The sequence below is a fragment of the Myotis lucifugus genome, unplaced genomic scaffold, assembly GCF_000147115.1.
Source record: "Myotis lucifugus unplaced genomic scaffold, Myoluc2.0 scaffold_5, whole genome shotgun sequence".
Lineage (NCBI taxonomy): Eukaryota > Metazoa > Chordata > Mammalia > Chiroptera > Vespertilionidae > Myotis > Myotis lucifugus.
The window spans coordinates 19,022,869-19,044,917 of record NW_005871053.1 but is presented as its reverse complement, the minus strand read 5'-3'; the positions used below and the strand labels follow the sequence as shown (position 1 = coordinate 19,044,917).

Here is a 22,049-nt window from a genome sequence, read left to right as displayed (position 1 = left end):
TCTAACGTACTGTTTAAAAGATCAGGGTACCAGGCAAAAATACCGACAGATTTTCTAGAAACTCAAACCTATTATTAAATCAATTTTATTTTAAAGAAGAGAGAGAGAGGAGAGAGAAACCTTGATTTGTCCCACTTATTTATGCCTTCATTGGTTGATTCTTATGTGTGTCCTGACTGGGGATTGAACCCAAAAACCTTGGCATATTGGGATGATGCTCTAATCAACTGAGCTACCTGGTCAGGGCTTAAATTAATTTTAAATGATAAGAATATTTTGTAAAAGGAAAGCACTGTTTGGAGATTGCATAGAAGAGGGGCCAGTCCTATCATTTATTTATAGACTAGAGTCCCGGTGCATGAAATTTGTGCACTGGGGGGGGGGGGGGGGGGGGGGGCGGGGGGAGTCCCCTTAGCCTGGCCTGCACCCTCTCGCAAACCGGGACTCCTTGGGGGATGTCCGACTTCCGGTTTAGGCCTGATCCTAGCCTGGCCTGTGGGGATCAGGCCTAAACCAGCAGTCGGACATCCCCCAAGGGATGTAGCAATTTGTCAAGCGGCAGGCGGCCAGGGAGGAGCCCGAACTGGGGCCAGGCACCGCGCTGCTCATGCTCATCCCCGCCCGCTGTGCCTGCTGCCACTGCTTGGTAGTGCTGCCGTGAGTCGGGAGAGGCTCCGGCTGCTGCAGTTGCCCTTGCCAACTGTGAGTCCAGCTTCTGGCTGAGCAGAACTCACCCTGTGGGAGCGCACTGACCATCAGGGGACAGCTCCTGTGTTGAGCATCTGCCCCCCCGGTGGTCAGTATGCATCATAGCGATCAGTTGTTCTGGTCATTCCATTTTAACGGTTGCTTAGGCTTATATATATATATATATATATATATATATATATATATATATAGAGAGAGAGAGAGAGAGAGAGAGAGAGAGAGAGAGAAGAGGCCCAGTGCACAAAATTTGTGCATGGGGAGGCGGCAGGGGGGGGCGTCCCTCAGCCTGGCCTGCACCCTCTCCAATCCAGGATTGCTGGCTCCTAACTGCTCGCCTGCCTGCCTGCCTGCCTGATTGCCCCTAACTGCCTCTGCCTGCCTGCCTGATCACCCCCTAACTGCTCCCCTGCCGACCTGATCGCCCCCTAATTGCTCCCCTGCTGGCCTGATCGCCCCCTAACTGCTCTACCCTGCCAGCTTGAACGCCCCAGGGTAATCATATATATATAAAACAAGACCAAACAGAAAGCTCGGAAATAGTTCGAAGGCCAGTGTGCAATATTAGTAACAAAAATATTGCCTGGTAACCAAGTAAGTTGTAATGAAATAAAGTAGACTACCTGTTATAGAAATAAATGTTTTAGGAGAGATGAGTGTTAAAGCTGAAATAAGCAGCAGCTTCTTTCTATTACTTGGAATGGAACTGAAATAAGGCTTAATTTGACTTAGAAGTGGAGAAACAGCCAGGTTGGAAATAAAAGGAGGCTGATCCCAGTAAAAGCAGAGAATGTTCCTCAACTGCCCAATTAGTAATCAGGTTAAAGGTATTTTGGGTGTTTTCTAGAAATCTGCTGTTAGTGCAATCCTCTCAGGAGACACAAACCCTCTCTCTCTAACTTGTGTACATATTTTATTACCAGACACAATGTAAGCAGGTCAAAATGAACACTCCACTTCACTGAAATGATGTAACTCCTGCTGATGGATATTTAAGTCCTCCTTTCCCCAATTTTGCTGTTGTCATTAAATTATGATAAATGAAAGATCTCAATTTTGATGTTATTGTAGTTAAAATTATTATCCTCTCAGCTACTATTAGTATTCCTTTATCTGTTATTTCCTTATCAGGAAAACCTATAATGGTTGCATTTTATTTAATTGTTTACATCCTTTTTTTGGTCTTTCCAGCCACATTCCAATTGTTTCATAAATATGAGCTGAAAACATAGAAAAGGTAAGCATGCAACCTAATGCTTTCCATTTCTCTTTATGTCACTGTCAAGTAAACTACAGGCATGTAACTCTGATTTACGCAGATTCTGTGGGTCTCATTGACTGTGTCATGGGAATAGCTATGTTTTCTCTTTTTGCTTCAGCATCTAGAAAACACAGGGCCATTTCTGTAGTAACTGTATGTTTCCTGCTCTTAGCTCTATTTTTCCTTTGGTATGAACCGTTTCTATGTTTGAGTGTGTATTCCGATCTTATATTCAACTCTGTAAGCATTAATAATCAATCAGTGTCCTGATCAATCAATCCTTTGGAAGTTTTTTTAGGAGGCTCCTGAATGTGCCATATATATAGTAGGCCCCCTTTATCTGTGCTTTCGCTTTATCTGCGTGTTTCGTTAAACATGGCCAACCATGGTCCATAAACATTAAATGTAAAATTCCAGAAATAAGCCATTCATAAGTTTTAAACTGTTCTGAGCAGCATGACAAAATCTCATGCTGTCCCGATCCATCTTGCCCGGGACATGAATTCTGGCTTACTCTCTCTCCTCTAGCTTATTCTCACTGACCCACCACCCCAACAGGTACCTGTTGACATCTATTCGTGAGCCTGTGTGAGACAGAGTCCTGAACGGTTTCTATCACCCCCCTCTCCATAGCCCCCGCCCCCCAAGGCAGTATCTCAAAGGTTTCAATACACGCTGTATAAAAATCAGCTCTGAATTATTCTTACCCTTATTTCAAAGCCCCACAAATCTCTCCACTTGTCTTTCCAACTGTTATGGATTTGTATTATGACAACATGTTAGATTTAGCATTAGTATTTTTTTAGTCATACCTTTTCCAGGCTGTGTTGAGCATTTGGGGGAATTTTGGGTTCTATGGAAGAGGTTCTCATTGGAGAAGAGTGTATACGGTAGTCTTCAGTGTAGGGCTGTGCTGGAGAATTCAACCAGGGAGGCCTCTGGGTCCTGTCCCTCACTTATCTAGGGCAGCTCTGCTTTTAACACACTGTAAGACTCCTTCCTTCCTTCCTTCCTTCCTTCCTTCCTTCCTTCCTTCCTTCCTTCCTTCCTTCCTTCCTCCCTCCCTCCCTCCCTCCCTCCCTCCCTCCCTCCCTTCCTTCCTTCCTTCCTTCCTTCCTTCCTTCCTTCCTTCCTTCCATGGGGTGAAAAGGTAGGGTAGACTATAAAAATCTCTAAAACCACTTGTCTACTATGATTTTTCTCTTGGTTTGAAACTCATTTTTGAGATCAGCTTCCTGTTTTACATACAACAGTCCACTTTTCTTTATAAAATGCAAAGATATTTTTCCGTGTCCCTGCTCTCCCAAATCATTGACAAATATGTTAAATAAGACTAATTTTGGCAATTCAATGTAAACATTTCAATTTAGAATTTAGCTCTCTAAATTAAAAAACTTATTGAGTACCACTCTACTTAAAGCAGCTCTATTCACTGTCCCAGGGCAAAACTGCCTTAATGGGCCATGTTGATTAAACATGGGCTTAGATACTTGCAACAATAGCTCCTTTAAATTTAAGAGCTTCGAAGAAGAGACGGAAATACAATGAACCACTTCAAGCCTAGATGAAAGGAAATGGCTGGCTTCTAAGGCCAGGCCCTGCCATAGGGTTCATTTACATTCTTTGCCTTTTTTCAAATTGTGCTAAGCCACAGCAGTCACCACTACTTGAAAAACTGGGGTCTAATTAACTCGAAGATTTGCCTTCTCTGCCAATTCCTGTCAACCTGCTTTCATTCATGGGGTCAGTAGTTAGACTCAAAGTCAGCTGACTCCATTCTTCCCCTTTCCTAGAAATCACATGCCTATTGTTAAGATGCTGGATCATTAAAAGTCAGAACCACGAAACATCAGGGATGCCTACTGTAGACGCCTCTTCCAGCTCATGAGGCTGGATGAGCTCATCCTAATTACACAGAAAACTGAAGGTCAGTGCATCAAATTAATGCAGCAGCATATTTCAAAGGGGCGTATGACCTCCCCTCCTTATTACAGTTTGGTCAGTGAAAATGGTTTTCTCCTCCCTGCTGCCAATATTGTCAACAGGCATTCAGCAGAGAACAATTGGGAGTATTGAAACATGTAATTAAGTACTGCTTAAAACTACTCTATTCTAATTAATGGAGCCAATTTGCACAATATGTAATCTTTTCAGTTCTTTAGTCCAGTCCAGTGGGCTTCAGTGAGCGGCTCTAATCTCCTCAGGCTCAGCAAAAGAAAGCTATTTTCTAACTCCACTCTCCTTTTAAGAGCAGGGGCTAAATGCCAACCAGTATTTTGCAAGTTAACTCCACTGGCGTCAAATCTGGGATTCTGGCAAACTGCTGGCTGCCGCTGGGTTTCCAGCCAAAACTCGACCAGGGACAAACGTAAGCAATATGCTGACATTGTGCAAGACGGAAACTGGGTGACATGTAAGATTTGGTTTTTAATAAAATGGAGGTAGTTTTGAAACCAAAGATCAGATGTACAAATCCATCATTTTTCTAAAGATACGGTTGAGCAAATCATCAGCCAAGGAGACACACCTTTGCATTTGTTCGTTGTCTTATCCAAAATTGCCTTCGTGGAGACTATTTTCCCATATCTAAAAGACAAAAAGGGGGGAAAAAGTTACAATCAAGGAACCCTTATTAATGTCCAGAGAACACACATACTTTTTAAACATCAGCAAATTTCAAAGTACAAAACGTTCTTTACTAGGGGACAAGAAATGAGAATCCTAAACTCAAAACTGAAGTTAAAAAAGGGATTGGCTGGTCCTCCTACTGGAATCTTTGGATTACAGTTTGATGTTTCGCTTTGAGGAGTGAGGTACTTACCTAACAATCCTGAGATTTTTAAAAAAAAGTGGACTGTAAGCTCTATAAAAAATAATTTCTGTCCTGGCTAGGTGGCTCAGTTGGTTGGAGTGTCGTCCCATACACCAAAAAGTTGTGGGTTTGATTCCTGGTCAGGGTACATACCCAGGTTGGAGGTTTAAGCTCCGGTCATGGTGCCTATAGGGGGCAACCAATCAATGTTTCTCTCGCATCACATTGATGTTTTTAATTTTTTGTTAATCCTCACCTGAGGATACGTTTTCCATTCAATTTTTAGAGAAAATGGAAGGGAGGTGGGAAGAGAGACACACACACACACACACACAAACACACACATTGTTGTGAGAGAGACACATCCATTGGTTGCCTCCCACATGCACCCAACCAAACTGGGGCCAGGGATTGAGCCTGCAACCCAGGTAGATACCCTTGACCAGAAACAAAACCAGGACCCTTCAGTCTACGGGCTGACACTCTAACTACTGAGCAAAACTGGCTAGGGCTCACATGGATGTTTTCTCTCTCTTTCTTCCCCCCCCCCTAAAATAAACAAATGAACAAACAAACAAACATACAAATTGTTCTAGTAACACTAGTATGTCCGTGGTCAAATACAAAGCCCAATGCAAGGCTACTGAATTATTAAAGGAAAATACTATGATCCACACAACCTTTAAAACTGATCCTGAGGGGAAAATGCCGGCACTGTACCCATTCATTTAGGTTTTGCAAACAGCACTACACAGCTCTAGATCATCACAGAAAGGTGCGTTTGCATGTGTTTAACACATCTGATGAATTTAACACAGCTCTTTTTATACCTAAGATTTTGATAACTATTCATAAATAGTTCATTCACATTTCTTTTAACTCAGTAATAATAATATATCGCTAACATGCATTGTATGCATGCAAGAAATGGACAAGAATAGAAAACAATGGATGAGAAATTAAGCATTAATTGTATAAGATTTTTTTTATGAGAATGTGTTCAAATTCATTAATGTAAAATGGAAGTTGGGGGAAGAAGGAAAAAACTCAGAACATTAAAATTTAGTCCACTGCTACTGAAAATGAAATGGTAGTATTGTTGAAATGTATGTACTAATTCTACACCCTTTCAGAGTGACCAGACCACAACGTAAAGCATTGCTACCTATGTTTGTCTTCTAGAAATTGAGAAAAGAAAGCTTTAAAAATAGTTCTTAAAAGTTATTGGACTTTGGGTAATGTACATAATTTACTTCATGTATCTGAGACTCACTTCCTCATTTATACAGGGTAAATTCCAAAATTTTACTTCTCTTTATATAAACTTTAAGAGTTTCACATTTTCTCTAATATTGCTTTCTCATGATTGATTTTGAGGATTAAAAAGACTCCTAAAAGTTTTAGAAAATAAAAAGTATCTGTGTAAAGCATTTTAAAGCATTTTGAGTGTTGTAGGTTCCTATTTTATGCACCGAAGAAGCTGAAATTCATTTATCTAGACAAAACAAGTGGCTTGAGCCACCTCTCTCCCTCAGTTAAATTTCACTCTGTGTAATCAGGTAATCAAATGATTACTTAGTAGGCATGAAAGTAAAGGTAATTTAAGGTTCAAATGACAATTACATCTAAGGGGCATAATGCTGCACAAACACCTTTAATTCCCCGTAGAGATTCTGAGTATTAATAACAACCTTAACACAGGTCACTGAGCTTACAAAAAAAATAATTTAAAAAAATCTGCAAACCAGAAAAAACCCCACATGATTTAAAGACCACCTTTTAGCAATCATTTATCTCCCTAGGTTACTTACATGCTTAATATTTACCTGCATCCTGTCACTTGTACAAGTTTTAGCTAAAATGTTCTCAGATTGTGTCCTTGCCTTTTACCTTTCCAGAAGTAAGGAAGAGGGTTGGTATAACTCCAATTTAGGATAAGGGGTTTGAGAATCACAGAGATTAAGAGACTTTACTTGAGGTTGCAGAGTACATGGTCTTTTGTGAACCAAAAAGAAAAAAAAAGAAATTTAGAGAAGGTCAGAGGCTGGCCTTCTATCTTCTGGTTCTGCTCTACCCACTAACAATGGAAAAGATGAAGACATGGAGGAAGGGAATGTGGGAAGCGGAAGAGAAAGGACCCTTGGGAGCACTGATGCTCAATCCATGCCACTCCCTTCTGGTTTGGGTTCTCTGATCTCTTTGCTACATTTGACATTACTCTTCACTTCCACATCTAAGGGACCAGTACCTTTCTCTGCCTCTGCCTTCTCCTGGGACCTCACTCACCTCTGGGCCCTTCTTTCAGTGGTTCTTGGTTCATTCAGCTTCCTCCTCTCCCTCCTTAACCAAATACTTTCATCATGTTTCCTATTTCAGTCCTCAACCCTTCCTAATCCTAGGAAATTCATACATCTTTGTGGAAAATGTCAATTTTTCCTTACTAACCACCACCCCTCCTACGATATTTTTCAAATACCATCAAAGTGCGTGCTCCCTTTGGCAGCACATATACTAAAACTGGAAGGATACTGGTAAGGTTAGCATGGCCCCTGTGCAAGTGAAGCGTTCCATATTTGCAAAAAGAAAGTCCCATCAAAGTTTCAGTTTTTGTCTCTTCCTCTTTTAACTTAAATATCTGAATATCTTATTAAGATAATTAAATATCCAGTTAAATTTCACCTCATTCCCACTATTTTCTAAATCCCATCCCAAAGAACCCCAAACATCTTTTCTTATCTCCCCTTTTCTCATTTGATAGCGAGATATCATCTATTAGACATTCCTGAATCCAGGCAGTCAACAACCCTTCTGGGTTTTGTCTCCGACATATGTCTAATATTAGCTCCTTCCCTTCACTGTGCCTAGATGTCTGCAAAGAGCACATGATAGTTTTCCTTGCCTCCAGCCTCTAGTCCTTCCAACCCTGTCTGCTGTATTCATTTACATTAAACATGTCCCTCATTCCACCCATGCTTAAATTTGAAGGACCAGTTCAAACACTGTCCTTCTATGAATCCATCCCATATCTCCTCAACCACTTCGTTGGCCATTTTATAGGAAACCAGAAAGAGGGTTATATTTACTCAGTTCTAAGTTGTAGGCACAGTGTATGTATGATCTTACTTAAAGAACTTCACAGCAATCTTATGAGGTAGGTGCTGTTACTCCCACTTTTGCAAATAGGAAAAGAAATGCTCATAAATGTTTTGAATCTAAGACCTTGCCTATAAACCACAAAACTCAAAAACGAATTGTGTTTAAATTCTCACTGTAACTTATCGATAACATAATTTTGAGAAACAACGTTTTCTTTATACAGAGTATGAAAGGAGAGGAACAAAATGAAATCTTCCACTGCAATATTGGAATAGATTTATTTTCCATGTTGTTTTTGTTTAAAACATGAGAAATAGACATGTAGTAGATGGTTGAAAGAGGGATAAATATGTGTGTGTGTGTGTCGGGGGGAGGTGGAGGAGAGCATAGGAAGAGTTCAGAAATGTATCAGTTTTACTTCCTACTGTGGTTTTCATCACCATCTGTGGTTTAAGACTGAAAGACCATGACTACCCAGAAAGTCAGAAGACAGTTTTCACTCTGAGGAACGTTTGCATACTGGCCTCCCTGCAATCTGATGGATCAGGAAGATGCTTCTCTGCAGTTACCAAAGGGTGTGCAGGGTTTCCCTCTCCTAAAATCTCTGTTTTTGGGGCCATCCACTCAGTTCTACCACTCACAGCACAACAGGCTCTCGTTAAAATACCTGGAAGACTTAAAACTTTCCATCACTCAGACTCTGCCTCAGCGGGAGATGCTGTCACCATGTTGGGGGACAGAACAAGCAGTTCTGACGATAGGAGAAAGGAGCTAGAATACAGAGAAGAGCTGTCTATCAAATGGCACCTCAAGGAACGGACAAGAGGTGGAGGGTTCAGAGAGGCCACCATTCCCCCTACCAATTTTAGTGCAGTAAGACTTAATACGGTGGGACAAGGGATGGGAAGGGGAGGAGAAGCATGACAGATGGCTAGCATTTAGTCTAATTCTACTGCTGATCATCATAGCCTGTGAGAGTAACAGATACCTGGGTAAAACTAATAAAGCAACCGGATTTTCACCCCACCCCCGCCGCCCCTGTTCCTCTTTTCAGCTAATTTGTAAAAAAAAACACCAAAAAACAAAAAACAACAACAACAAGCAAAAGACATTAGGTAACAAGGACATACAATATATTTGGAGAAACAGGCCTCCTGATGTAAGAATTCACACTCTCAGAACACCAAGGAGATGTGTATCCAAGAAAGCAAGCTGTAGAATTTTATGGGGAAAATGTGAATATAAAGATTCTTTGGCCTTTATCCAGCTTCAAAGTAACAAGGCTCAGACCACAGGCCTGACTACCTGAATATAATATTCTTTGCTAAGAGTAGATAATCCACTCCAGAGAAAGCTCTGACAGTAAAAGGATAAAGAGTAACTAAGAGACTACTACAATAATTAGAATTTCAAAGGGAGAGGATAACAAGTAAAAACTCACATTTAAACCTACTGGCCCAAGTGAAGTTGGCTGATAAAACCATTTGCTACCAAAATTTCTTTTGTTTGCACCAGAACTTAAGCCATCCTCCCCCTACCATTTCCATTTATAGCTCTTCTTTCATCTGCTATAATATAAAATCTAAGTATACTTTAGTTTGCATTTAGTAAATAAAGCTTATTTTCTCCGCTACCCCATCATTTAGTTCCTCCTAAATTCTACCTTCTTGTTAATGCACTTTAATTACAAAAGAAATGCATACTTATTGTAATTAGAAGACACAGAAAAGTAGGTTGAAACACTAAAATCACTTGAAGTCCTGGATATAAATATTAAAACATTTTGATGCAAATCGTTACAGATTTTATCCAATGTGATCACACATGTGTGTGCACAGGCATGCGTACACATATACTAGTACACATTCATTCCTCTACCAGGGAACTTGCAGCTTTTGAACATTCCCAGTTACAAGCCATGGCTCTTCAGAGTGGTGTCCACTCCACCTACCGCCGACAGATGGCGATAATGGTTGATAAGTTATTTTAACATTGGTCATTCCAGTGGTAAATTCATTTAAGGCACCATGGACTCATCTGCAGTGTTTGTGTTAGTTTTAGAATATTGTAGGAACATTATTAAACCTGAAAAAGCATGTGTGTAGGAAACAACAGTAAGAAGTAGATACTTATAATGTAAAACAAAAAAAGATTTTAAGACTGAAAGAGGGTAGGATACTGCTCATGGTTTTGTTTGTTTTAATAGCTGAACTGTCTCTGAAGGACACAGAGGAACTCACTCATCCTGTGACAGATGCTGTGCCCGTGCAAATGGACAACACAAGAAAGAGAGATGGGGGACAGAAATGAGAAAAACACACACAAAACTTCTGAGTGTGTGGCTCTCAGATGAGCATCAACATTGGAAAGCCCATGCGTGACATAGTGCAGTGGTCGGCAAACTGCGGCTCGGGAGCCATATGCGGCTCTTTGGCCCCTTGAGTGTGGCTCTTCCACAAAATACCGACTTCTGCGCATGGGCCATGAAGTTTCGATCGCACTGTACATGCGCGCCCGCACGTGGTATTTTGTGGAAGAGCCACACTCAAGGGGCCAAAGAGCCGCATGTGCTCGTGAGCCGCAGTTTGCTGACCACTGACCTAGTGAGTTAATTCAGGGGAATAGTAAGAGCAACAGCTTACACTTATACAGCTTTTATTTGATATCAAGCACTGCTCTAAGTGACTTAGATCATCTATTTAAAACTTCACAACAGTCTTTTGAGTAGGTACAGTATGACTCCCACTATGTAGATGTGAAACTGAGTGAATATGGACCCACTAAAGCAGCAAAGATGGGAGGCAGGAAGTCTGCTTTGGCCAAAATGTTGACTGACATTTGTAGAAACTTTTGTCACCAAACACAGATGCGTCCAAAGTTTCAAAGTAATTCCCATCTTGAATTTGCTGCACATTTCCAAACCAGTGAAGGGATGAGGGCAGACTCGAGCTGCTACAGTCTCCAAGACAGATGGTGATACCATTCAGAAAGGAGTCACCTGACTTTCTGGGTAGACCACTGTTCTATGTGGAATAAGAAACCCACCAACAGAACATATCAACAGTATCGGGGAGGAGGCGGCACAAATGCCTTTAAAGCTTACAAGGAGTAACCCATGGTAGGAATGGATTTGGGAACTGAAAGCCAAAACTCTTCTTGTTATTTTAGACTTGTTGGGGGGAAAAACACACACACACATACATATACACCCACACAAAAATGATACTGTATATGTAATTTTCTAACTTGCTTTCTCTGCTGCTTTATTTTTTAAATGGCCTCCCAGGAAAAGGGGATCTCCTAAAATTTGCTTTAGCTCTTCTAACAGTGGTTGAATTGGGGAAGGAAAGGAAATATAAATTACTTATATTTGTTTTGCTGATAGAAAAGTTTGTTGGAGAAATAAAAATGGAAAAGTAGAAAAGTCATTTATCCTTGTATTCTGAAACCTCACTACCTTGAATAATTTTGCTGGATACATTTACTTCATTTACTTGGAATAGGAAGTGGTAAGCATTTGAAGATGAGATACAAGACATGTAGATTTTAAAATTAGGCAATCAATACCAAAAAGATTTTCTAAAGCTTTCTTTTTGACCCTGGAGATTTTTCAATGTTTCTAGAAGACTAAATATTAAAGATATCCCACTTTTCATTCCAGTAGTTTTGGCTTAACTCTCCCATTTGATAACTGCCCATCCCACTTGTGTTGAACAGCTGGGTGTGTCTGAATCAGTGATTCCTGGTCCCTGGGATGGAATAGGAAGTGACATCTTATGCAGCTGGAACGGGAGCCAGGATTTGAAGGAGGAAAATGCCTGGCAGGAAAAGCTGCCACAGCCCTAAAAGTCAAAAGCAAACCTGGTGCTGAAGGTCAATGAAACACAGGAAACACAAGTATAGTCAAGAAAGAGACCAGACCAAGAATTCAACCCACACATATTTATAGCACATTTCCAGTATGCCCTTCACCACACAGGCCTATGAAATATATATAAGATACCATTCCTGCCATCAAGGGGGACAATCTTTGGGAGAATGTAAGGCATTTTTAATATTAAAAAAAATAACTAAGACTATTGTGATCTTGTATGGTGAATGCCAAAGAAAGAGGGCAGAAACATAGGATAAAGGTCAAGTTCAGCAAGAAAGACTTTGGGGAAAGCAGAAATTCAGGTGAGCTATGGAGGACAATATTAGTAAACAGAAGAATCCAATGCCACCTGTGTGTGGGAGGCAGTGCAAGCTGAGACTGAAAAGGTCCTTACAGGACTTGGGCTCCAAGAAAAGGAGTTAGGGAACAGAATGTGTCAGAGGTTTTGCAACTGCAGAATGATATGACAAAAGCAAGATTTTAGTAAGATTAATGAAAATCTTATGGCTAGAATTAGCAGAGAGAGATGTCACATTTTATGTTATTGTTATTTCTTTGATCTTTGACTCAAGCAATGACACTCAAGTTCAATAAATTATAATGAAGAAGAGCTAGAAGACGAATGGAAAAATTCTAAGGACAGAAATTTTTTTTTAAGACACAGGGCTTCTTTGAAGTAGGCATAAGGGCATAACTTGACTTCTGAGAAAAACCACCCATGGTATCTGTGCTATGAAAAGCCGGTGGCTTGTCTCTGTGAATGTAGAGAAGATGGAGAACAGGTACCACCACCACGGTTCACTTTTCTGAGATGCCCTAGAAAGGACAGTGAGTTTCAGCTGCATTTACAGACCTAAGAGCTTGCAGATAAGAGATGACTTAGCATAAGCTCAGACCATCGCTAAGTAGTCTAACCCTCAGTTAGACTGGTGCCCTATAGCATGTGAGCTGATGAAGAATAGATTACAGAAGCTTTGGGACAAAATAGCCTATTTTTCTAGAGAAAAAATATATGTCTACATATCTGATTTTTCATAACATTAAAATTTTAAGATAAACACAACCTTTCAGAATACAAATAACATTGGTAGTTTGCACCCCGATTTTGGGGTTAATAACCTCTTCTGACTAAATTTAGAAACCATTCCTGCTAATCTGCCTTCTCAACGTTTCTGAGTGGCACAGCTAATCCATTATAAATGCTACACAAAACTAACAATTGATGCTGTTTATTGAATATATGCCTTGAACTGAATAATTCATATAGAATGTACATGAAAACTGCCCCATTAAAATGGCTAAGATGCATTTTTGTCATATTATATGAAAACCATATACCTCTCTTCTAAATAAAAAGCACCCTGTAAAGCACTTGATTTATTACACAGACTTGCTATTATAGCTTAGTATCAGGCCTATTATGGTCTGCAATCAAAGTAAAGTAGCTTCACACTATTTTATGGTCTTTTAAGAGCACCTAGCACAAGGGGTCATTTACATCATCTTATGACACTATTTTTGCCACAAGTCACTGTTCGGCAGCACTGACAGATGCAGCCAGAGGGCCAGACCCAGATTACGGATCCTAAGTACTCATATGCCACAGGAAAATGACACACACTGAAAACGGAATCCAGAAGTTTGCAAGTAAAATGTAGATTATCTATCACGGAAATGAATCCCTAAAAGTCTCAAACACTGGCTAATGTCTAACTTTTATAATGAAGGCAATTTGATGATAGAAAGTGGTCTTTTATTTCTAAATTGAATTTATGAACTGACAATGATTGAACATTTCTTACATTCCCTTCCCCTCCCACCAAAACCTGTAATATATTTTCTTTGCTTTGATAACCTCACCTTCATGTTTATATAGCACTTCACTCATGTTCATAAGGGAGACAATGTTATATTGGAAAGAAGGTAGACTTGCAACCAAAGACCTATCATCAAGTTCTCATCTGGCCAATGACAAGCTCTGTGATGCCGGCGTAGTTGTCTGGCTTCAGTAACCCATTCTGTAAAGTGGCATAACAACATCTACCTCACAAGATTATTGTCAAGTGTCTGGCACAGTGCTCGACACATAATAGATATTCAATAATTAATAGATGTTATCCTTTCTGCCATGCCCCTCCAAGTAATGGTCCTTCTGATTCTAACCACATGAGAGCACTAAACTAGGCTACCTCTTTACCTTAATATGGATGTGGTCCTATTACAAAATGTTAAGAAAAGGTAGACCTACCTTTTTTTTTCTTTTGTTAATCCTCACCCAAGAATATTTCCCCCCCATTGATTTTCAAAGAGTGTGGAAGAGAGTGGCTGGGCGGAGGGGGGAGAAACACATCAATTGGTTGCCTCCGACACAAGTCCTGACCAGACCGGAGATCGAACCTACAACCCAGGTATGCCCTTGACCAGGAGTCGAACCCTCAGTGTGCAGGCCGACATTCTAACCATTGAGCAATGCCAGCCAGGGCTAGACCTATCATTTTATGTTACTTTTCAGCACATGTCTTTGTATATTGTATCCACTCAATATATTGAATGAATGAAACAAAGATATAATATAGTTTCTCTCCTGAAAATGCTTGGTGTGGAGAATTAAGAGAGGTTGGCTGTGAGGGGGAGAAGAGAAATATTACATTTTGCCTTAGAAAACTGACATGGCCTTGTACTTTATACCAATTTAGTTATAAAAACACACAAGGGAACCAAGGTCATTTAGGAGTTTAACATGGGATTAAACATTAGTATCAATAAGAAAACTATAGAACTTAGAAGAGTTTTTGTTCCTAGATTGTTTTTCAAGTATCTCTACATTTGTTGTTTCTTTTAAAAGAAATCAAAACTGGAAATCTTTTACATACATACATACACACACACACACACACACACACATACACAACCAAAAGACTGTGTCAGAGTCTGTAGAAACAGAATGCATTAAACTCCCACACTGAAAACCATAAATGACGGCTTCATTCAAAACAAGAACAGCGTGACAGAGGGTAAGAGTAAACATGCTCTCTGAAGCAAAACAGAGTTATCTGAAACTATTAGACAAGAGTGTGCAAATTACCTAGAAAGGTCTCTTGATTCTAACACAAGCTGCAGAAGGCAGCAGTCAAATTGGACATTTCCTAGACTGAACACTCACGTTGGCTTTGATCCAAAGCACCGCACCAGGGTATTGATTTCCAAATGCAGTCAGTCTATCCCTTTCTAAAGTAATAAATCCTGACTGCCCGCGACCTTGAAAAGCCAGTCTGAAGCACAGACTGGAAACGAAATATCTATTTTAGTCACTTCAGCTCTAAGACATCTGGGGAGATAATATTAATGCATCACTAGTTAAAAAAAAAAAACACTTGGATGATATAAGCAAGGAAATGCTACTGTAGCCTGCCAGCACAGTTGATGTTTCTACACTTAGATTATTTTGTGCAAGGGTCACTCGTAACAATGGTCATGGCTCTTAGAATGGATCTGATGGAAATGGATAAATAGGACTCCCACATTGGTTTCCTACTGGTTTACCTCCAAATAAGGTTGTCCTTAGACACTGTAGATAAAGAAAAACAACCCCTCCAAAAACAGAGTAGTGCAGCTCTAAAAATTTATAATCTTTACACTTAAGAAAATCAGAAGGGAATTATCTTTATACCAGAGGCCCGGTGTATGAATTCATGCATGGGTGGGGTCCTGCCAGCCTGCCTTGATGGGGGCCGATAGGGGGCTGCGCCAGAGGGGGTGGGGGCTGATCAGGGGTGAGACTGGCCGGGGGAAGGGACCGCGGGCAGTTGGGGGGGCGATCAGGGCTGGATTGGGCCGGTTGGCTGTCGCAGTGCGCGTCATAGTGACCAGTTGTTTTGATCATTCCGCCATGCGGTCGCTGGGCTTTTATATATATAGATATAAGAACAGAATGAAAGAGAACCAAATGCTGGAAGTTACTTTAGTATCAGTTTTGCAAAATTACCATATCCCAAATGGAGATAATATGCCTCACGCTCAAGCTAGCTAGAATGCACTGCATTTTCCAGATGTTCTGATTATCCATGCAAATAAAGGGACTGTGAAGGGAGGTCAGGGCTAAAAGGACTTCTTATTGACATGACCCCGTCAGGTGGGAAGACAGGGCTGCTTGGGAATGCTGCGCGATAGATTTTGATCTGAGGTAAGTACAAACCACCACTTGCTCCTGGGGGCTGTCTGGGAAGAGGACATTTGGTTTGGATGCAGGGGTAACTGGTTAAACTAGTGACTGAGCTCAAGTCTGCTGGTCAGTGTGGCCACAGTCAGCACAGAGAAAAGCCTCGAGTGACGCGCCACAAGGCTCTGCTCTTGGCCAGCACTTTTAACATTTAAACAAGGACATAAATCTGGTAAATGATAGCACACTTATTCGATATATAAATGTCCCAAAGCTAGGGGGGATGGCGAATGTAAGACGTCAAAATAAATAGTTCTCAATTATTTCAACAGGCTAGAATGAGTACTTGGCTACAGCCAACACTATAATATTTAATAGGAAAAACGTTAAGTCTTCCATATGTGTTCCAAGAGGGAAAAAATCAACTGTACAATTTTAGGGGAAAGCCTTGGCTTATTCACATGAAAATATCTATTCTGATTGGGAACAAGTTCAAATTCCCTGAAGGAAAAACAAAACAAAGCCAAAACCAAACAAACAAAACACCAGACTTAGGTCACACTGAGAAAAATACATGATCTCCATCATGGAAAGAACTTATGCTCTTGGGCCTTCATTCCCAACATCCACCATGATGGGCTCGTGTTCCCCAAAAGCCCGTCCTGTGAATGTGATCTTATAAAATAGGGTCTTTGCAGATATAATCAAGTTAAGATGAGGTCATTTGAGTAGACCCTGATCCAAGGTAGACAGGTGTCCTCACAAGAGAGATATATGGACACAGACAGAGACGTGACATGTGATGACTGAGGCAGAGGGACACAGCTGCAAGCCAGCACACTAAGGATTGCCGGCACATCACCAGAAGCCAGGAAGAGGCAAGGAAGGAAGGATTCTCCCTTCCAAGTTTCAGAGGGAACATGGCTCTGCTGATACCTTAGTTTTGGATTTCTAGCCCCCAGAACTATAAGACAGTCCATTTCTGCTGTTTGAAGCCCTCCTCCTGCCCCCCATCTCCCCATGTTACAGCCACAGCAAACTCACAGAGAGCCAGCTTGCCGGTACGTCCTTATTCAAGTCCCCGCATCGGCCCTGTTCCACCTTAACTTCCTGACCTTTAAGCTGTTACATCACCTGGGAAACTCAGTGTCATTCTGCAAGCCGCTGTTTAACAGAGCTCTCCAGCGGCACCCTTTCCTGACCTTCCCTGGCAGAGCCAAGCCCTGCCTCTGCACTGTGCCCAAGGCAGCGTCTCCACAGAACCAGGTGCGACACCCAGCAACTGCCGCACTACCTGCATGTCTGCGTCCCTGTAACACGGGTGCCCTTGGACTGCTTTCCTCTTTGTACATCAGGCTGCAGCACAGTGCCTGGCAAATAGGAAATTGTCAAAATTCAGAAGAAAGGGGTAGACGAAAAAATACATGAATGATGATAGCCTGCTTTCATCGAGGGCTTCCTACATGGAACACATCTGTCCTGGACACCTCTTTTTACCGCGTCTGAGCTCTCTCAGAAGAAAGCAAGCACCACTGACAAAAATCTAGAAATAGCATCCTCTGAGGAAGGATGTGGAGTTTGCTGCCCTTGGTAGTGTCCAAGCGGAGCCAGGTGACCATCTGGGGTGGGGCCATTTATGCTGCTGCAGAGAAGTGTCTCCCAAAACTAACCTGGGAAGACAAGACCAGCAGTCTGTTAGTGGTAAGCAGGAAATAAGTGTGGTGCATTTTTCAAAAAGTTAAATCTAAGATTATATACTTTTTACATTTTTGCTATTAAAGTGTCCTTTTTATGAAATAGTGATGAAAGATGATGGTTGTTTCAGGTGTGTCCTTTTTGACAAAATAAAATCTTGATTCTAGATGAGATCTCTAACTGAAATCATTTTTGTTTAGTGTACTGGTCCTTAAAATCCAAAAATCTGGGACTTACTAAAAGATGACCGGTTGATGGGTTACAGGTTGGAATCCCTGCTTTGAGAAGGGGACTGGACTGGATGATCAATAAGATTAATGTCAATAAGAATGATAGTTATGTAGACAGAATGACTGAGTAAAAGAATAATGGTGAAAACACCTTAAAAAACACACCATACCTCACACATCATTCTATTTATTTTAATTTCAAGTTATAAACTGAGACAAAACCAGCCCAATAAATTCTATACAATTGTGTATGAATTGACCATGCTCCCAATAAAAATAAACATGAAAAAAAATGAGAAGAGGGATAAGGCTTCTGACTAGCCTTCTTCCCTCTAGTTCTCTCGGGGATGCAGCTGAAGGAGGTATTGTTACCTGCAAGGACGCTTCCTCATACTTACGGCACCTGTCTTGCCGAGTCAGCAGAACACAACCCTTGGCTCCCCGGATGTCCAGCATTGTCCCTTAACCTTGCATGCATACACAGCCAACCTAAAACGGGTCCTGAACATACATGCAGCATTTTATAGATCCTTACTAAGGTCCTGTAGAACCTGCAAAAATAGGATCCTCAAAAGGGAGCCAAGATCCGAGTAATTCTAGAAAATCACTAATGACATAGTGTCAAAGGAAGTAACCAAAGAGCTTCATTACACAACATAGTTTATGTACATACATACATACATGCATACACACATAATTCTTTTCAGGTAAGTGTAAAGTGCCTCCTACTTTATAGAGTAAATGTATCATCTCTGGGGTTAAGATGGGCTTCAAATACTGGCAGAAGGTAACCTGGATGGAAGTGAGTTAACTGTTCCTAGAGACCCAGCCCCTGGGTGGTGGGGATGGGAAGGATAGGTCGTTTGAGCTTGAGTTGAGAGTGAAAAGTAGAAATGTGACATGATTATCTCTCCTGTGCTTATTTGCTAAGTACATATTATATATAACCTATATTATGATCCTAATAATACTAACTCTCACTATCTTGTAAGGAACATGGTATCTATTTTAGAAGGTGGATCAAATAAAAGACCCAGTCCTAAATAAAAGTTAGGTACCCAGCTTACTACATGGAACCAAAATATCTGTTTTGCCTTTACCTGGGTGGGCCCCATCAGGCCAGTGTCTCTCCCAAACGGTGTCCAGAGGAAGGTGATAATTGCCCCCTTAACTCCCAGGCCTTCCCTGGGTGTACTAATTACCCCAGGCCCTGCTTGTTTCCTCTCACAAACACCTGAACTCAGAAAGAAAGCCTTAAGCTGCAGCTCACTTCCTAGACCAGACTCCATGTCTTCCCAAAGCATGCACCTCAGAGGCAACAGGGCAGGGATGAAGGGCAAGTGAAGTAGGGGGCAGGGGATGGGCAGGAATAAGCACTTTTAGGTCCAGTAAACGACAAATTAAATTTCCTTCTAGTGACTGGGCACAAACCACACTAATATTCAATCACAGAAGAATCAGAGAGATGCTGCAATGGTAATTAAGGAGATGATAACAAACCAGTCTCTTTAAAACCAAAATAATCTTTCAGAGAGATGAAACCACGAAACTCTTGAGCATGAATGGTGAACTATAAGGAAAATGGGGATATAAAGTGTATTCATTTAAAACAGATGAAAACTTGAGGGGTACAGCACCTGTTCTAATACCATGTATAATGAGATGCTGACACTTGAAATTCCACTTTGAGCAATGATGGTAATTTTGAGCATGCAGTTTCAAAAATACTTTCATCCTTTTCCATAAAGAATCCTCAATATACCTACAGTAGAGAAGACTCCCATTTCTCTAACAAGACAACACACAAGGAGATTTTGCAGAAATAAAGAAGACGATGTAGTAAAATGCTTTAGGACCTCTACCAAACATTTTTGCGTAAACAAATGATGTAACGAATGACGCATTGGTATGTCTAACGAGTGTACGACGAACATGTGGGCAGTTAAGTAAGAACCAGGAGAGAAGCTCTAACGAGTGTTTAGTTTTCATGATAAACTTTTAAAGAACTGTCACATTTGACATTTTATGAAGTCTTTCACACATGTATCTCATCCAAGCCCCACAACAACCTGGAAAAGGAGATCAGTCCTGTTCTACAGAGAAAGGAAGGAGTGACTCGGGATAGTGACTCCTCTACCCACGGCTCTGCAGGAGAAAGGGGGTCAGAAAGGAAACAAGGTGATCCCGTAGGTGCTCAGTGAAAAGAAGGATCCTGGTCCGGCTCCTCTTGAAGTTCACGGAGTAGCCACTTCCAGGGACAATGTGTGTTAAGGAAACTGTTGGCTGAAATGGGAAGAGAGCATTACTAGAGCCAAGATTGGACCTGTGCCCTGAAGAGTGTGCCGGGCCAAGGAAATAATGCAACACCATCCATCCACTTCAGGAAAATGAAACTAAAACATTTAAACCCCAAATTCATCCCTTTAGCCACCATGTCAGGCTAAGTTTAAAGCACACGTTTTAAGTTTATACAAATAAAAGTAGACACACAGGATAGACAATTCAAGGAGAAAAAAACCAAAACTATGGTCATAGGGCCAAACAAAAAAGCTAAAATGTATACCTAAGACTTTATTCTGAAATGAGGAGAAAAGGTATTTATCGCAGAAAATAAAGGCCAAAGCCCTTCAGCTAATCACATAACAAAAAGCAAAGTAATGAGGATTAGAATCTATCACCCACAGGCAGGAGAGAAAAAAAGATGTCTAGAATCTAAAGAATATGGCTTATACACATTAAGCTCAGCAAAAAGAAAAACAAACAAAACAAAAAACGGTCTCTCGAGAAATGGTATGTGATCTACCCATCGCCTGAAAGGGGGATAAGAGTATGCATACGCTATTATTTTTTTGGGGGGGGGGGGAATATTTTCAGAAATATTTATTTTATTATCAAACTAATCAACCGAGTGAAAAAATGCAAAGATATAAAGATTAGCAGTATCCTCAAGCTCTACTCTAGGAATGGAGTAGCAGGAAGAGGATAGCACGAATGTCCAGGAGCAAGCAATTCATCAACTGGCTGAGCCTCTCTTATTGTTACAACGGCGCAGCTAACCTGGAACATGACAATTACAGGGCAGCAACCTCCCAGGGAACTGTTCAAATTGTTGTGTGTGAAAGATGTTAATGTTCTGGAGACAACAGCAACGATCAATTTCTTGACACGCACCAGTTCCTACTCTTGCTAAATGAAAGAAGGGAAGCTAAGGTGTGTTCCCGGTTTCTTTCCATTTGTTCTCAAGTGCAGAAGGCACGGAACAGATTTTTGTGAACTCTTGGCTAATTGGCCTTGCAATGCTGATGTAACTGTATCCCAGGTAGCCATGCCAATTAAAAACTTCGAAGTCGAGAAGGGCTCTTTCCCCCAGGATCTTCATTATGTGCTTCTAAAACTCCACGTAATGTTAACTGTTTTTGGTTTCCTTTCACTTCCAGGGCACATCTATGGATTGGTTCCCACAAGACTAATCTGCCAGGTATTCCATGTATTTTAAATTATTTACTCATTAGGGACCCTCATGGCTGGCAAAGAGGACCAGACATTCATTAAAAAGATAATGTGGAGTGGTCACTGAGTCTGCCGTATTTCTGCAAAGACTACCAATCAATTCATACCTGTGTCCAATGTGGGCTAGATTAAGCTATCCTTCATCATTTTCTGTTATTTTACACTGAGCAGCTCATGTCAGAGTGTCAAATTTAGCTGTTTTTCTAATAGAGATAACACATGCTATCAAATTGGATATGATGATAACTCACATTGCAAAGAAAATGGCAAAAGAGGCATCAACCTTTGGTAACAGTAAGCTAGTCACACTTGAAGGGCAATTTGGAGCAGCAGCTTAAAACTATTTCTCCTATGGAAATTATTAAGATTGTGTACAAAGATCACTAGAAAATATATAGAAATATTGTAAGTAATCCAAATATTAAGTAAACTACAGAACAGCCATGGGATTGAAAGACCATGTAATCAATGATATTCGTGTCCTAAGTATAGTGGGGAGAAAGCCCAGGTCTCCAGCAACGAGGGAACAAATTATTGTATTTTATGAATTACAGGCTATGAAAAAAATCATATGCACATTCCAACCCCTCCTTTTCTCTTGAAATACCTAGACCAGTGCTGTCCAATAGAAATAGAATGCAAACCACAAATGTGAGCCACATATGTAATTTTACATTTTGTGGTAACCACATTAAAGAGTAAAAGGA

At 40.8% G+C, this 22,049-nt stretch overlaps 1 protein-coding gene and 1 non-coding gene across 6 annotated transcripts in view; one reads left to right on the top strand and one right to left on the bottom strand.

Annotated features, from left to right (window-relative positions):
• Positions 1–22,049, bottom strand: part of RBMS1 (RNA binding motif single stranded interacting protein 1) — a 92,941-nt gene that overhangs the window by 40,490 nt on the left and 30,402 nt on the right. For all 5 annotated transcript variants that reach the window (XM_023745596.1, XM_023745606.1, XM_023745613.1 and 2 more), the window contains exon 2: positions 4,494–4,552. In XM_023745596.1, coding sequence (XP_023601364.1) covers positions 4,494–4,552 — 59 coding nt within the window. The remainder of the gene's footprint in view (positions 1–4,493; positions 4,553–22,049) is intronic.
• On the top strand, positions 7,266–7,371 carry LOC111823617. The gene has a single exon (XR_002826687.1). It is a non-coding gene; the product is annotated as a U6 spliceosomal RNA (small nuclear RNA).